The 17,590-nt window shown below is 41.5% G+C and overlaps 1 protein-coding gene across 1 annotated transcript in view; it reads left to right on the forward strand.

Moving 5' to 3' along the window:
* The window catches only part of CTTNBP2 (cortactin binding protein 2), a 140,600-nt gene that overhangs the window by 112,513 nt on the left and 10,497 nt on the right, over nt 1-17,590 (forward strand). Inside the window, 5 exon segments of the mRNA XM_084896443.1 lie at nt 12,711-12,839; nt 12,841-12,947; nt 14,727-14,817; nt 14,819-14,952; nt 15,302-15,487. Coding sequence (XP_084752569.1) covers nt 12,711-12,839; nt 12,841-12,947; nt 14,727-14,817; nt 14,819-14,952; nt 15,302-15,487 — 647 coding nt within the window.

Genomic DNA, 17,590 nt, shown 5'->3' on the forward strand with positions numbered 1-17,590 from the left:
CCCTCTCTCCCTTCTGGGACTGGGGGACTCTGGTGGGGCTGAGAGGACTGGGCGCCACCATCTTGTGGCTATGGGTGCCCCCATCTTTTTGTGATGGGAGTGACTGTTAATTTGCATATTACCCTTTTATTAGATAGGATAATTGAAGTTGTAAAAGTTAGCCATTTTTCCTGTTCTCATATGTTAGCACTCAATTTCTGAGGATTCCAAGGCAATTAATATAGAATTTTAAAAAGCATTAATAATCCCTACTGTAGCAAATAGTATATTTTGTAGTTCATCACTCTTACTCTTTCAGTAAACATAGGATTTTAAATAAAATGAAACTATACCAGCTTTCATAATCTTAAAAATCTAGGTGAAACAAACATTCTTGTGTCCAATGATTTGTAAAATATCACCAGGTCACGGGGCCAACATGCTAGCATACAACTTTAACAATTTCTAGCAGCAAAACACCCGGAATAGCGATTAATAAATGTATTCATTGGATTGCAGAATAATTTCTTTGTAAGAAATTATTGATTTCTCATTTTTTAAAAAGTTACTCTATAGTTCATGTGCAAGCAAACATGAAAGATATCAAATATTTTATTTATCTCCACGGTTCCTATTGGCAACAGGTGCAACTGGAACCTTACTAATTGCAACAAAATGGATTCAAAGGCAGCCTCCAAAGAATCAGCAGCTGTGGCTCCTTTAATTAGGGTTGTGTTGGTCAAAGATTGTTGCTGCTTTGGAAATCATAATGGATTCCAGTGTTTTTCTACCTCTTTTTTTTTTTTAAATCAAGAATGTTGAGATCATTAGCAGGTATAAGTCCTGATGTTTAATCATCAGGACTAGCCAGAAGTCCTGAGGAAAACAAGCATTGAAAGCCATTTATTGATCTGGTTGGGATTAACTGTAAAAGCAGCTACAGTCCAATGAAAACATTCAAAAATCTTTCAATTTAGGAGAGATCTCAATCTGATACTTTTACTTATTTTCTTTGTTAGTTGTTCCTCTTTCTCTAATGCATCCAAGTAAGCCTGTGGGTTTTATACAGATGGGAAAGAGACCTGTCTCATTCCTTTGTATAAATGAAGGCTGGAGTTGTGTCACCAACTAGTTTCAGGAATGTGAGCCTCATGCTCTCAGTGGAGTCAGTTCCTACAACCACTTCCTCCTTTCACCCCCTCCTCAGCATCTCTGTACCAGACAAGATTATGACTCAGAGCTTCTCATTCACCTGTTTAGATGATTAAATGAATAGAAAAGCAATGCAGCTGAATTACAACTGCATATTAGTCTTGTCTGAGTAGATCTGTCAAATGAAATATTTGCTAGTCACATTCCAATTGCAAATAAGCATGTACCTCCTGATGCATAAGACATAGTTTGACTATCAGTGAGCAACAAACCAGAGACTAGATGAACACTGTTGTTACCTTGTTCTCAATTTAATGACTGTACAGAAAGGGCTTTTTTAATCCAACAACTTTTTGGATGAAGATAAAAACTAAATTCATTTTAGCAATCACTTGAAAATTTGAAGTGAGTGAGGTAAAAATACAATAGTTGTCAATGTTTCTTCTATCATAAAAGAGAGATAGACCCCTTAAGGAGATAGATCATATGTTATACATATTTGTATCAAATTCAGTTGTTTGACAGCTATTTACTGAGAGCTTCCTAAATGCAGGCAGTTTTAGGAATGTAGGATATAGCCATTTGTAAATGTTGGCTTTTGCATTAGCTCAAGTGTATCTCTTAACCAATACGTAATTTTTATTAGCTTATTCTTAATTTTTATTTTATTTTATTTTTTATTTTACTTTCTCCATCACCATGTATCCCCTCTATGCTTTCTTCCACCTCTACCTACCCCATGCACCCCGCCCCTGGCAATCACCATACTTTTATCCATGTTCATGAGTTCTCTCTCTCTCTCTTTTTTTTCTCCCTCCCCAACACCCTCTCTACCAGAGCTGTTTGCCTGCTCTTTATCCATGGGTCTGTTTCTGTTTGGCTTGATAGTTCACTTTGTTCATTAAATTGCACATCTTAGTGAAATCATATGGTACTTGTATTTCTCCAACTGGCTTATTTCGCTTAGCATAATGTTCTCCAGGTCCATCCATGCTGTCACAAAGGGTAAAATTTTCTTCCTTTTTATAGCCAAAAAGTATTCCATTATGTAAATATACCACAGCTTTTTTATCCAGTCATCTACGGATGGATACTTAGGCAGCTTCCAAATCTTAGCTATTGTAAATAACACTGCAATGAACAGAGGGGCACGTATATTCTTTAAGTTTAGTGTTTAGGGTTTCTGTGGGAAAATATCCTGAAGTAGAATTGCTGTGTCATAAGGCAGATCCATTTTTAATTTTTTTGAGGAAACTCCATATTGTTTTCTAGTGTGGCTGCACCAACAGTGCACAGGTTTCTCATTTCTCCATATCTTCACCAACACTTCTTATTTGTTGACTTGTTGATTTATTCTGAAAGGCATGAGGTGATATCTCATTGTGGTTGAAATTCGCATCTTTCTAATGATTAGTGATGTTGACATCTTTTCATATGTCAATTTGCCATCTGTTCTTTTTGGAGAAGTGTCTATTCAGGTCCTTTGCCCATTTTTTAATTGGATTGTTTGTTTGTTTTTGTGCTTATTCTTAATTTTTTATTTTAATAATTCAGTGACTTTAATGATTATTATATTAGAAAAATACTAGATTAGGTCACCCTAATCTAAGCCCTATTTTAACATGTAGGGCTCTGAATCCCTCAGGACAAATCCATGAGATTCTCCATCTGTTGGCTGTCTACTCCAATCTTTGCTGGGAGATTATACTTAATCTTCATACATTTGAAGATAAATTTGCTCTTTTTCCATAAAAATAAGGTAATTGGTGATGGTTTTGTATCTACGACAGCCCACCCCAGCTCCATCCATCTCTTTAGCAAATGGCCTAGGGCTGGCCTGATCGTTTTCAGGGTGTAGAAGAGCAAGGCCGGGTAAGGTCCCAGTGGAAGGAGGAAGCTGGTTTCTTCATGTGAAGAAGAGGTGGCTTCCACACCAGTGGGTCTTTAGGTTCCTGTGGTTGTAGTGGAAGATGCTGGCCGGTGGGCTAGTGTCAGCCCAGAGGAGGGCTGGAGCAGGAGGAGTTCATAAGAGCGGAGCCTGGGTGACAAGGGAGGGTTATGTTCAAGATATCTCTAGATTGATCTTTTTAAATAGCTATAATATATACCCAAATTATTATGTTTGTATTAATAAATGAGAGCCTAGCTTTACTTGATTTTAGTAGCCAAGTCTGAGCTTGGCTTTTACAGTTTCAAGTAAGTTTTAAAAACAGAAAATATGTGTGTGTCCATGCGTGCACTGTAATTTCTCTTGAATTTTATTCTTATATCTATTGTATTAAGAGGGACCTTAGCAAATGGCTAAAACCTGCTCTAACAAGAAGGATTCCAGTTTTGTGATTTCTGGTGCTGAATATGCCAATATTGTTTGGGGGATTTAATATTAATAAACTGATAGTAACTGCCATCTGGGACTCTAAAGTCATATGTGAACTATTTGTTTAAAATTGAATGTCAAAGATGTCAGAATTACAGTCCTAATGTTATCAATGGGGAGCTCTTTGTGTCCCCATCTGTTGCTAGGGGCCATTTGCTCTTCTCGACGTCACGAGAAAAAGGAATTTTTTGAGACTTGCACAGGAAAATGAGTGATATTTATTTGCATGGGTTAGGCCCCTGCGTTTCCAAAGTCTTATTTCCTTCCGTCCCACCGATGAAATAAGCCCCACTTTGCTTTCAGCAGAGCTAGGATTAAGGCCATTGCCCAGAGTTTTCATCCCATGTTTGCATAGTCCAATCCAGCATCAAGCTAGCTTACTTGTGTTCCCCGCTGCAGCCCATCAGTCCATTCATTGCTTCCTGGGGTCCGCCTTGTGGCTTCTAGGATCATAGGCAGGAGCAAAGCCAGAGAAACAAGAGAGCCAAGAGAGAGAGAATTCCTTTGTCGCAGAATTTCAACTTCCTAAGATTTTTCATACTTGCCATGGTTCCATCCCACTCTGGCCAGTTATTTTTGTTCCAGGCTAGACTGACAGGCACCTTCCCTACATCACCTGGACTCACTGTGCGTGGTCCGTCTTCCCCTCCCCCCAGTGATCTGCAGGGACTGGGCCAGTGGTTCCCTGAGGAGTGTGACATTGCAGCTTCTTGTTGAAGCTGCCCAGGTGGCCATGCTTATAATGCCTGGCCTCCCTTTTGCTCCTTTCCTATCATTAATAACTAGCTAGTAACAATGGAAATGCTGCTGGAGAGATTTGTGGGCCAGATTTCCCAGACATGACTAGGTGTGAGGTTCTTGGTGTATCACTGACGTAAGCCTTTTCAGAAGCCCTCACGGGAGAATGAGATGCAATGAAAGGCTTTACTTGTATGGAGTTACATTCCTCGGGTTAAAACGTCCCATGTCCCTTAACCCGGTCCTGTAAGAGGGGCAGCTGGGATTCCAGTAAAGCCAAAAGAAGGGCCAGCGTCCAGAGCTTTTGTTCCGTGTAGCGGCCGGGTCTAGTTCAGCATTCAGGCTAATTAAAGTCCAACAGTCCACTGTGTGGGTCCCACGTGGGCATGACCACATGGGCGAATGCAGAGGAGCGTGCCCCCTGCGTCAGAAGTTCCAAGAGAACTAGAGGGTAAAAACCAAGAGCCAAGCGCATATGCTTCTTTGTCTGGGAGTTTAAACATTAAGGTTTGGCACCCTTGCGGTGGCCTTGTCCAGTCTCTTCCTCCATTGATCAGTGGGGAACAGATTTGGAAAGTGTTAAATTAGCAAAGCTGTATAAATAGCATGCCTGTATCATTTAGTTTTTCCTTGACTCCTTTCCTGCTAAAAATAGGCAGATTATCACAATGTTATCAGTAAAACTAGCTATAAAGCATGATACCTTAAGCTATAGCAATTCCAATTTTATTGGCTTGGGGAAGACCTTTTATTTTTCATTCTTTCTTTGAGTTCAACATTTTGCCACAATCTGGCCTAAAATGGTCTCAAGACAGCAGAAGCTTTTCCTCAGACTCTGACAAATAAGACTTCAAATAAAAGGTTAAGTTTATTGCTTTAAAATCATGCCACTAGCCGAAACCGGTTTGGCTCAGTGGATAGAGCGTCGGCCTGCGGACTGAAGGGTCCCAGGTTCGATTCCGGTTAAGGGCATGTACATTGGTTGCAGGCACATCCCCAATAGGGGGTGTGCAAGAGGCAGCTGATCAATGTCTCTCATCGATGTTTCTAGCTCTCTATCCCTCTTCCTTCCTCTCTGTAAAAAATCAATAAAATACTAAAAAAAAAAAAAAAAAAAAAAATCATGCCACTAGTCTGAAGCCTCATTACAGGTGCCACATGGACCATAGTGGAAACTTTAGCTCTTCTGGTAAACTCCTTTCTGCAGAAAAACACTGCGGAGGAAAAAAATAAAAGTATGGATCTGCCTTTGTGGAGGTCATTGTTCCCATTTAATCCAGAATTCATTTGCCTCACAAAGCACTAATTGATGTGTGGTAAGAGCTTTCTGAGTAGGCTGTGAAGACAAGAATAAAAGGGATTGGTACCAATTGTGATAATAAGGCCATGTCCCTTTATGAATAAGCCAAAAGGCCACACTGTAAGCATGCAGTTAGGGATAATTCTGACAACTGCAATTCACCTTTTAGAAGTTAACTGATTTTATTTTTCAAAGAACATATCTCATTTCAGCATGATTATAATATTTAACTCCCACCCCAAAAAATCTGCTTTCTACCTACCTACTGTCTATCTTTAGTGCCCTCTGCTGGAAGCACATAGCATGTATATTTATTATGTCTCAGACATTGCTATTTCAAGAAATATAAATGATAATGCTAGATTAGGTAAATGTTTTCTTGGCGTAGGTTTGCATGTTTTCACCAGTCTCAGTAGAGCAATAGGCTCCCAGCAATTCTTTTTTTTTTTTTTTTTTGGGGGGGGGGGGTATCTTAAATGGTAACCAACACAATTATATCATTAGAAGAGATAGACAAAAGAACATTAACAAAAACAACAACAACTGATAATACCTGAAATGAGAAGAAACCTACTAATGGAATGCATTCATTAGAAAGTATTAGTATGAATGACCTGGAAATTTATATGTTTGTTTTTCCCTTTATTTTTACTTAGTTCACTTACCTTTTTCCAGAAAGGATATTAGTCTATGTGAACACAAAATGCTTACTCCTAGTGAATTGCCAAAATTTTAAATGGAATGTTTCCTGCTTATATTTGTCAAACCCCCACAGTCAGGACAGATGAGGTATTGAGATTGAGGGCAGTTTATCTGTGAAGCCTGGTCTCTAGCTGTTATATGATCTCAAAATCAATCTTAAAATAGTACAAGCAGTTTGACAGGATAGCTGTAATGAACAGAGAGCACTCTTGTTTTCAGAAATAAGACAAGATTAAGGAGCAATACTACTTGAAAATCTCGGAGTAGCGTAATCAGTAGATCTTGAAATTCTGTATTTAGTTTTGCTGGTGCAAAACAGTCTGTTCCTTGTGAGAGAATTTCCACCCAACAAGTCAGGGCAGTTTGAGATTAACTTGGAGAGCTCAGGATTTATGGTTTAAAATTGGACCTGGCTAGCGGTACCTAACATGCTATTTCCCTCTAAAGTACTTTTGAAAAGTGACAAAACTTCACAAAAACAGAAAAACAGAACTGGAGTCTCCCTTTGGCAAGAATCCAAAAAAACTTTTTACTGCCATTATAGGGGCAAGAGACTGTTAGGCCTACTTATTAGCAGCCACCTGGAAATTAGGTAGGAAAACACTTTCAATACCCTTCTAATGTTGGAGAAACTGTTTCCGGAAATTGAACCTCAGTTCAGCAACCTCGGTACTTGAGTTCTGGCTAAGAAAGAATCCAGAGCCAAGACAAAAATTCAAGGGACAGAGTGGGTTGGGGAGGCAAAGGGAGAGGGAGCACCTGGGGGAAAGAAGGAGGTGGGCAAAGGTGTGGGGTGCTCAAGAGAGACCAAGAGCAGGTGCTGAGCCCCTTGTCTTGAGGGCATTTAGCTGGAGATCCCAAGGGAGGACTTCAACAGAATACTCATCAGCTTCCTGGGTGTGTCTCAGTCCTTTCAGGGTTGTGGTCTCTACTGATTGGTACCTGCCAGGTCTACCACAGGTTAAGGGAGGTCCACACTACAAGACCAGTGATGTGAAAGGTCAGGGGTCTGTGCCCCATGGTCAGCTTTATGCTAGTGAGGGAAAGGTTGCCCTGGGGGTGAGAGTCCACCCTACAGTTGTCCATTGCTAGGCACTCTTGGGTACCTGGCCTATCGTCCTTGCTGTGCTAATGCTTGCTTAACTGCCTGCTACACCATTCTCATCTTACTAATATTAAAATAATAAAGCAAGATTTATACTAGTTAGAATGTTAAAGGTTCAGCAATAGTAGACTAGTATTCAAACCTAGAGAAAAATCAGTGGTGGCTGCCAGATATGTTGTTTGCAGAGCCTAAAACCCAGTCCCTTAAAGGACCACTTCGCTGTTTTTAGCTCATGGTGTGACACCTGGTAGTCAAGCCTCATTTTTCTCCATTTTCTAGGAGTTCCTCTAAGCATGTCTTTGTCTCCTTAGAAGAAATGATGGTCAAAGGTACAAACCTTTCAATTACAAAATGAATACATTTTGAGGATCTAATGTATAGCATGGTGACTACGGTTAACAACATATTATATATCATTTCCTCATTTCCCTCAACACCCCCCAGGTGGTGCCAACCACCATTCTACTCTGTTTCTATGAGTTTGGCTTCTTTTGGTTCCACATATGTGATATCATACATACTTGTCTTTCTCTGACTTATCTCACTTAGCTTAATGCCCTCCAGGTTCATCCATGCCATCACAAATGGCAGGATTTTCTTCTTTATGGCTGAATAATATTTCTATGTGTGAGTGTGTGTGTGTTTCATTTTCTGTTGTTTTCATGTCTTGGTTATTGTGAAGGATGCTACAGTGAACAAGGGGGTGCAGGTTCTCTTCAAGATGCTGATTTAATTTCCTTTGGATATATACCCAGGAGTAGAATTGCTATTTTAAATTTTTTTGTACTTCTATTTTGAACTTTTTTTGAGGACCCTTCATACTGTTTTCCATAGTAGCCACATGAATTTCTATCAACAGTACACAAGGCTTCCCATTTGTCCAGATCAGGGGTCCTCAAACTTTTTAAAGTGGGGGCCAGATCACGGTCCCTCAGAGAGCTGGAGGGCCGGACTATATGAACTACTAATTCCTACTGTAACACCTCGGCTGCGCTCACTGCCCAAAAAACCTGGCGGGCCGGATCAGACTCCTCTGCAGGCCGCATGTGGCCCGCGGGCCGTAGTTTGAAGACCCCTGGTCCAGATCCTTGCCAACATTTGCCTCTTATCTTTTTCATAATAGCTAGCTATTCTGACAAGCAGAGTGGAGATTTCATTGTGATTTTAATTTGCATTTTTCTGCAAGATGGGCCACTCTAGAATACTCTGGTGCCTTCCCAGGGGGCCCTCTGCATAGTGGAAGGGATGAAGTCCTTTCATGTCGTTTTTAAATTGCTGCCAGACATTCAAAGGATTGGTTTGTATGTTTGTTTGGGAAAATTGTACAATGTGCTGTTGTAATTCTAAAATATCTAGAGCTGTGTTACCTTTGTCTCCAAGCACCAGCAAAATATATATATATATATATATATATATATATATATATATATATATATATATATATATAATAAAATAAAGTAAATGATTTTTTATTGATACCCCATGGTGCGAGGTACTATTATACTATTATAGGTAATGGGGATAACCCAGATGTGGGAAAAATTATAGTGACCTTGTGGAATAATATCATGTAAGGATATTTTTTGCTCTAGGCCATGGAAAATTCCATTTTAAACTGGCCGTCAATTTCTTTTTGTACCAACTCTTACTTCTTACTCAAGAAATTGCCCTGACTGGTTTGGCTCAGTGGATAGAGCGTTGGCCTGCAGACTCAAGGGTCCCAGGTTCAATTCCAGTCAAGGACATGTACCTTGGTTGCGGGCACAGCCCCAAGTAGAGGGTGTGCAGGAAGCAGCTGATCGATGTTTCTAACTCTCTATTCCTCTCCCTTCCTCTCTGTAAAAAATCAATAAAATATATTTTTTTTAAAAAGAGAAGAAACAAACTGAGGAGGCCTCATCACTAACCCTTCCTGTTCTGGACTCCCTCCCTTCATGGGCTTCCAGTTCTTTTCTGTTATACTCCAGTGGTTCCAGAGCACAAACTAAAGTTCTCTGAATGTTATGTCATCAAGAACACCATGGTCTGTCCCTCTGTCTGGCCTTGCTCTTGCTGATGTCCATCCGCATCTCCTAAAACTCCTTCCACCATCACCTTCATTTTCTGTTGACCAGCAAAGAGCACGTGGAGAACATACATGTTAGGTCTTGTCGATGGGGACGCCAAAGGCTTGTGAACACTGCCAGGGAATTCGTGAACTAGGGGGGGAAGATCCATCAATGGGTGCAATGTCACTTCTCTTAAAGTGCAGGAAGCGCACAGCAGGGTGTTCTGTAGTCCAGAAGGGATGGAAAGGAACAGAGAGGAGAGAAGAAAACAATATGCCTGCGCTGTTCCACTCACGCTTGGAGAATAATGAGGGGATGGGAATTACCTACCAGTTACTCTCTTGCTTTTTTAAATAAAGAAAATAAATTGATCGAATTATATTACTACAAGTAAGGAATACACTTATTCATAAGGTATGCTGTGCGTACTCCTGGTTTTTAACCTTTTTTTTTTTTTTCTTTAATAAAGAGATTTAAACAACTTGGGTTGGGCTGAGGTTAGAGCGCTGAAGTCCATCTCCCACTGTGCACCGCACTTCTATCCCTTCTTTGTTCCTCTCTGTGAATCTGTACAGAGAAAGCCAGCGGACAGAGAAGGAATGAATAAAGTGTACAAGCAAAAAGTACAAGAAGAAAAAGTAGCAAGTGTATTTTGAATAATTAGTTTTAAAGAATTTAAAATTCATATGGAGATTAAAAATGCTACCAGTGAAGAAAAGAAGGCGGAACAAAAGAATACTTCAAAAAGAATGACATAGCATTTATCCCAGCAAGAGCTATTCTGTGTTTCTTTTAAAATAACATCTTCCTTCTCAGATTGCCCTTCGTGAGAGATAGTCATGCCACATGCCTCTGCTGCACGGTAAGGAGGCTGTGAGCACGTACTACACTTGGGTCACGTACTAGACTTACACTGAATTTGCCTCAGTGTAAGGCACGGGGTTAGGCTAGCAAGACAGATGCTTCTTCAGATTACATGTGACAGTAAGTTGTAAAAAAAACACAAATTAAGCCCTAGATTAACATTTTTAAATAATACTTTGAATTCCTAAGTGCACTCTCCTGTGTAGGAATGATGAAGATGGGATACTGTTCACAGGAAGAGCGTGTGCTCCCTGGCACCTGTGTGACTGAGCTCACCTCCCTGCACCTGCGTTACACACACAAGGCTCTTCCAGGGCTTGTCCCTGGCTCCTCAGCTGAACGCGCAGAGCCTCACCCCTGCCGAGCCCTTCTTTTAAGCAGACTGTGTAAAGACAGCTGCTTTCCCCTCCCAAGGGGGAGATTGTAGACTTAGGGTCACTCTAGAGAAAGAGGCGTTGGAGTTTGACATACTATAAATGATAGATCAAATATTTTTAAACCATTGAATGTTGCTTTAGGATTGACTCTTTGGAACTTTTAATACAAGGGTGTTCAAAGCTGCGGTGTTCCCCTGACCTAGCCCAGGGCGGGGTGTCTGTTTACAATTATCAACCCCCCGGAGAGGAGCAGGGGCCGACATAGCCTATGATGTTGGGAGGAAAAAGGGGGAAGCGGGGAAAGAGTAGATAAGTTTCTGAAGCAGGACTTTGAAGTAGCATAAGGCAAAGGCATTCCAAACAGTTAGCTTTCCGGCACCAGGCCGGAAGGACTCTCCAGTTCCAACACGGAGTGCGTAGCCTTTTGTCTCCTTAAACCCTGATCAGAGAGAGGCTTAACCCTTCAAACTGGAAACTGTGATGGCTTCCTGCTTCTGTGGTTGGTTAAAATAATAGGCCTGGAACGATGCTAAATAACCTGAATTAGACACATGCTGTTTCTCAATTTGCCTTTGGGCTAAGTCCTTTGAGGATGTTGAACGAAATGGTCAGAGGGAGAAATAGGTGGTACTGAGAAATGGAGGCAATGAGGCTGGCAGTGTTGAAGACAGGGCTTTCGCTGGAGAAACCCAGTCTGCTTGACCCTTGTTGGTACCTCCTGGGAGACCACGGTAAACAAAGATGAGGGTGAAACCCAAACCACCCAAGAATTGAGTTGCTAATGATTTCATTAACATGAACAGCAATCCTGTTTAGGACATGAATTGTGCATTAAACATGGGATTAATTAAATCATTAGCAACTCCTTGGGATTAATTAAGTCATTAGAAACTCTGTTCTTGCTTGCAGATTCAAGAGAATGAGTTGCCCCCAACTGCCCCCCCTCCCCCCTGCCAGCCTGGTCACCCCCAACTGCCTTCCCCTGCTGGCCTGGTCACTTCATTACCACCACCACACACACACACACGCACGCACACACCTGGCACCGGCCTGGTCCCCCCACGCAGCCTGCTGGTCAGCCTTTTGGTCATCCCTCGCTAACTCCCCTGCCAACCTGGTCGTCCCTTACAGCCTGCTAGTCAGCTGTTTGTTCGTCCCTCACTGACACCCCTGCCAGTCCCATGCAGCCTGCTGTTCAGTTGTTACTCTGAGGGCATCGTCACCAATTTACATATTATCCTTTTATTAGTATAGACTAGAGGCCCGATGCACAAAAGTTCATGCAAGAATAGGCCTTCCTTCCTCTGGCACCCAGGATCTGGGCTTCCCTTGGGCCACTCGCAGGCACCAGGACCCAGGCTGGCTTCCCTTGAGCCTGGCTTTGTCAGGAAGAATGTCTGGAATGATGTCCAGAAGATGTCTGGTCTAATCAGCATATTACCCTTTTATTATTATAGATGCTTTTGACCAAAGCACACCTTTGTGTGTCTTCAACCAGTAGGAAAAAAGGCAAGTAAAGACCATGGGGGACTTGGCCTTGTCCATTGGCTAACTCCTAAGGAAGCTATTTTTACTAAGAGCTAGTTAGCGGCTTCCCTCTTTTATAAAACTCATCAGAGTCACGTGTGACTCGCTGTCCAGTGTCCCCTGGGGAAGGCCCGCATGAGGAGTTCAGTCAGGTATCCTGTGACCAAACAAACCAAAACCTTACTCTCTATTGAATTAAAAGCTTCCTGCTATATTAATGAGACTTACATACTAACCATGCTTTTCTTAGTAGCAGCTTATGAGAACAGGCATATTAAGTAATAAGGTTAATGAAATAGAAAATCAGTAGGAAATTGAAAAGGAGAAAAAAATTGTCACTCTCCAGCTTAGTAAGGGTTCTGTGATTAGCTGTCAGCTTTGATTCTACAATTTCTGGCATCCTGGGCAGAAACCCGTTTTAGAAAGCAGGGATGCAAATATGTCTTCTTCGTGATAAGACAAACTGTCAGTTTAATCAGAGCCAGGTGGGGGAAGGAAGAATTACTGTGTTTAATGCGTACACAGCATTCCCTTGTTGAAGAGCAGAAGTACAGGCGCAGCTAGCCGGCTCAGTAAGAAAAGCAGCACTGTTCCAACCCACGCCCTCCTGTTCTGCTGGCTCCACGCCCTCTCCCTGTGACCCCGTGTGCAAGACTGGGCTCTGGCCTCTGATACCAGCTCAGCTCCTGCCTGGCCCGCTGGGGCACACCCAAAGCCCTTCTTAGGCCGAAGGACTTCCTGTCTTGTCATCCTGTCTTGTGCACCGAAAAGGTTTTAGGTTTGATCCCTGGTTGGATGCATACCAGAGGCAGCTGGTCAATGTTTCTCTCCCTATTCCTTCTTGTCTCTCTAAAACACAATAAACATATCCTAAAGTGAGGATTTCCAAAAAAAGAGCAAAAATACACTTATTCCTCTAATTATGCCCTTTTTCATCAATATTACAATTACATTTAAGCCTTTCACATCCAGAGTCTGGAGATTCTTAGGAGCCAACTTTGGCCTTTCCTATCAGAACTGTCAAGGCTCTGACATTCGTACCCTATTTGCAAGCTAACAAGTTATTCTGCCACAGGCTCAGGGTTCAGAGTCTCAGAGGCCTAAGACTTCATCCCTCACAACGCAGCCCGACCTGGGCTCCATATTTCACTGGTCCCCCTAGCTCCTCCAGTCCCCCGGGCGATGCACAGGGATCCAGGCAGGTTCTGGCTTGCAGGAGCCACAGCTGCAGAGCTCCCAGCTTGGGAACCCCCAGGCTTCTAACGCTGGTGCTGTCAGACCAGCCCACCCTCTGCCCTGGAAGGATGCATTCCTTTTGTTATCCTGGCCCACTGCTCCAGGAGACACTGGCTCTGTCTTCCAAGGCTGCGTGCTCTACTGACATCCTTGGGAAGATAGTCCTGAACAAAGCTGACATACATCATGAAGGTGTGTCATGGAGAAATGTCTCCCAGCAGCCATATGAAAGAACTGTTCATTAAAACAAAACAAAAAAAAGTTTATCATCTTTAGCACTTTTAGAAGTAACTGTGCAAGTTTGACTCATGTGGTTGAATACCAGATTTTTTTTTTTTCTATATTCTGTATTGCTTGGTTTTTTTTTCCCCTTGAATTACATATCACCAGGCAGTAACAGAGAAGCTTATGATAGACAAATGCTTTATACTTGGGTAAGCTTTAACAGTCTTAAAAGGCTTTGAAATTTTTCCTCTTCTAGGAGATGTGGTTTGGGCTCTATAACCTTAATCAATTAAGGCTACAACAAAATATAACCTGTTTTTGAAGGAGTGTTAATTGGTATTAGTTACTCCAAACTTGTTCTACTGCTTCAGTCCTTAGTGCAAAGGCCCGCCTGAGGCTGGTTGACCCGTCTCCTTTCTGCAGGACTAAGCCCACCCATTCGCAGAGTCTGAGCCCTGGCCTTGGGGCAGGCAGATATAATTTGCCAGTGATTGTTACATGGATCCCAGTTTCAGAAATATTAAAATAAAAAATATGTGTGTGATATTAAGGAAATAAAGCAAATAAGTTTTAGCAATTAAACACAGACCTTCAGGCCTATTTTTCCCAGACTTCTTCTGTCTATAAGTTTACCTTTCTTTCCAATCATTTTCTTTTAAAACATATTTTTATTTAACTTATTGGGGTGACATTGGTTAATAAAATTATATCGTTTTCAAGTGTACAGTTCTATGATACAACATCTGTATATTGCATTGTGAGTTTACCCAATCTAAAATCAAATCTCTTTCCATGTTTTTATTCATGCATTTATCCAGTGCACAGTTGGCATTAATTCCTGATGACAAGAATCTTATAAAGTAAAAGGAGAAGGACGTGTAAATAGTCAGTTTCCTTTGAAATGCATTGTATTTATGATGCAAAATCAAACCACTTTTGAGGTTAGATCATTACACTTGTCCCAGAACTTACCTGGGAAATGAAGCATATCTTTAGAAATACTTAACTTTTTTTTTTTTTTTTTTTTTTTTTTATGGCCTTCCAACTGTCCTTTGTAGAGTTGTGTATAATTCCTGCAAGACCTGGTCCTAACTAGGAGTCCGCCCCTCTCTTGCAAGGTGGATGTCTAAGCTGTGGAATGCTGTCATCGCACCCAGAGTTCGAGAAGCAGTATTATCGAGAGCCTCTGAAAAGACAACCTCGCCTTGTGCAAACAGCTGCTCAGAAGCCCCTCAGCCGAGGACAGCACACGGTGGTGAACGCTGCTCTCAGCGTCTTGCTCAATGAAGCTGTTCTGCGCGGCTGTCCCCTTCAGAGAGCAGGTATGTGGGTTCCTGCTGGGAGGAGAGGAGACTCACACTCTTAGGTAAAACTTGTTTACTTCCTGACTAGTGAGCTCTGTTTTTCCTCCCTGTAAATGGAGAAATTACCTAAGCACTAATAAACATTTCACACCATTGCCCCAGAGTTGTCTCTCTGTCTTGTGATTACTGGCTCATGTTTAAATTGTAGACCTCCAAGTCAAGTTACTGGTTCACAGAATCCCTGCTTGGGTGTTAAGCAGGCCCATGATTTTGAAGATTCCCTTTCTTTGGGAACTTTGCTTGAAGTTCTATGAAACTGCATTATCACTACCTTCCTTTTGGCAAAACATGATTTGTGTTGTTTCAGAGCTACGCCAACATGCAGTTGATTTCAAAGGAGGAGGTTTCCCTCTGTTCCTAGTTTCAAGTTACAACAGTTGTAGCAAGAAGAACGGAGAGAGAGGTGCCTGGAGAAAGGTGAGCGCCCGTCCTCACAAGAAGTCTGGCCGATTCTCTGCAGCCACGTGGCAGAAGCCAGTCCTGAGTGAGAAAGGTAAGAGGGGGCAGGCATTCCGTCAGAGGTACCAGGGCACTGGGGTCTAGTTTCTGAATGGAAATGTGTTTTTATTCTTTTATTCGCTGTGCATTCAACAAAATTCTGAGTATCTCAAAGCACATTTTCATAGACTAAAAAAGTATGTAGTGGGTACATTTTCAAAAATATTTTGGAGCCCATTCCCGAAAATAATTTTTCATACTAGAATTCTGATATTAAATTTATCTTTACTGTGTTAATGATCTTTTTTTTTTAATTATTTGATGTTTGTGGTGTCCACACTTAAATTTTTATAATGCAATAACTGCACTTTGGCATATTTCTTTCGTTGTATGTGTCACCCCTAAGCCAACCTTAACTTGTTATGAGTGCAGACATATTTGATACCAGATAAGATCTTTATATGTGAACTGGAGGCTTGATGCATGAAAATTCATGCTCTGGAGGGGGGTCCCTCAGCCCAGCCTGCCCCCTTTCACAGTCCGGGAGCCCTCAGGGGTAAGAGGTGACCCAGCGATCCGGGAAGGGCAGCACCCCCATCACACTCTGCTGCTGCCACTGCTGGCAGTGCAAGCCTCAGCCGGTCCTGGTTATCTGAGCCTCGGGTGACCCTGGGCAGCTAAGGGAACTGGGGGACTCCGGAGGCAGGCGCACAGAGTGGCCGGACCCTCCTGGGGGCAGAACTGCGCACTGCCATCTTGTGGCTGTGGGTGCTGCCATCTTTTAGGGCATGGCAGTCAATTAGCATATTCCCTCCTTATTGGCTGTGGGTGCCGCCATCTTTGTGAGGGTGTGATGGTCAATTAGCATATTACCTCTTTATTACATAGGATTGATTTACATATTTATTTTTCATATATAATGTGTACCATTTGCCCAGTTCCATTCTAGTCGATGAAATAGAATACAAAACATAGCAACAATCCCTGCCCTCATTGAGTTAACATTCTAATGAATCATTAAACAGACTGTGTATAATGGGATGTCACATATAAAAAATACCTAAGTTTTCATCTAATGAAGAAGAGATAACACATTTATCTCTGCTGTTAGACCTCTTTTTTTTGGTTTTGATAAGTTATTTTACAAATTGTAAATGTTCTCCCTAAAGAAAATCCATATTTGAAAAAGAATGAAAAGATGTTCCAACCTCATAGGCTTGGTGGGTGTCTGGCACATGTAATTCAGTTTAGGTCTTAAGGAGCCACATGCAGCTATCCTGTTTGTTGTCATTATATGCCAACTGTACAGTAGCAGGGTTGCTAAATAGGAGAATACGCTGCCTAAACTTTAAAACATTTTGTTCACTAATATATTTTTATAGTTTAGCTTATATTTTGTTGATTTTTAAGAAAAAAATTTAATATGGTTTTAACTATAGTAATACATGCTAGAGTTTTATTATCCCAATTGTGTGTTAGTAAATTGTGATTTTTTTTAAGGAGATTGGATAAGGATTAGAGAGCAATGAAAGGACTTGTATGCATGAATATTAGAATAACCAATGATAACCAATGAACACAGACACTGGGGCAGTGCCTTGGATGGGAATGGCTTGGGGGGGGGGGGGGGGGAGAACACACACACTTAGCCCTAGCTGGTTTGGGTCAATGGATAGAGCATCAGCCTGAGGACTGAAGGGTCCCAGGTTCAATTCCAGTCAAAGGCTCCATCCCATCCCCAATAGGGGAAATACAGGAGGCAGCCAATCAATGATTCTCATCATTGATGTTTCCCTCTCCCTCTTCCTCTCCCTCTTCCTCTCCTTCTCCTTCTCCCTTCCTCTCTAAAATCAATAAAACATTTTTTTAAAAGAAAAAGATTTATGTAAAGTTTTAGACAATAAAAAAAAAGTAATTGGATAGAAAGTCACTGAATAAAATGAGACTTTTACTTACACTTTTTGTTGTATGCAATGATAATAGGACACATTCTAATCCCAAGATCTTGTTGTTACTTCCCAAAGAATGTTTCAGTCAGGGAATAAACTCATTAGATTCCAGTCCCCCAATATACCACAGAGATTCCCCAAGTAACTTTCTGCAGCAAGAATTATACCTTTTACTTGTTTATCCCAGTATGGCATAAAAAGGAGTTCTA

The sequence above is a fragment of the Pipistrellus hanaki genome (genome assembly GCF_964339955.1).
Source record: "Pipistrellus hanaki genome assembly, chromosome: 10".
Taxonomy (NCBI): Eukaryota; Metazoa; Chordata; class Mammalia; order Chiroptera; family Vespertilionidae; genus Pipistrellus; species Pipistrellus hanaki.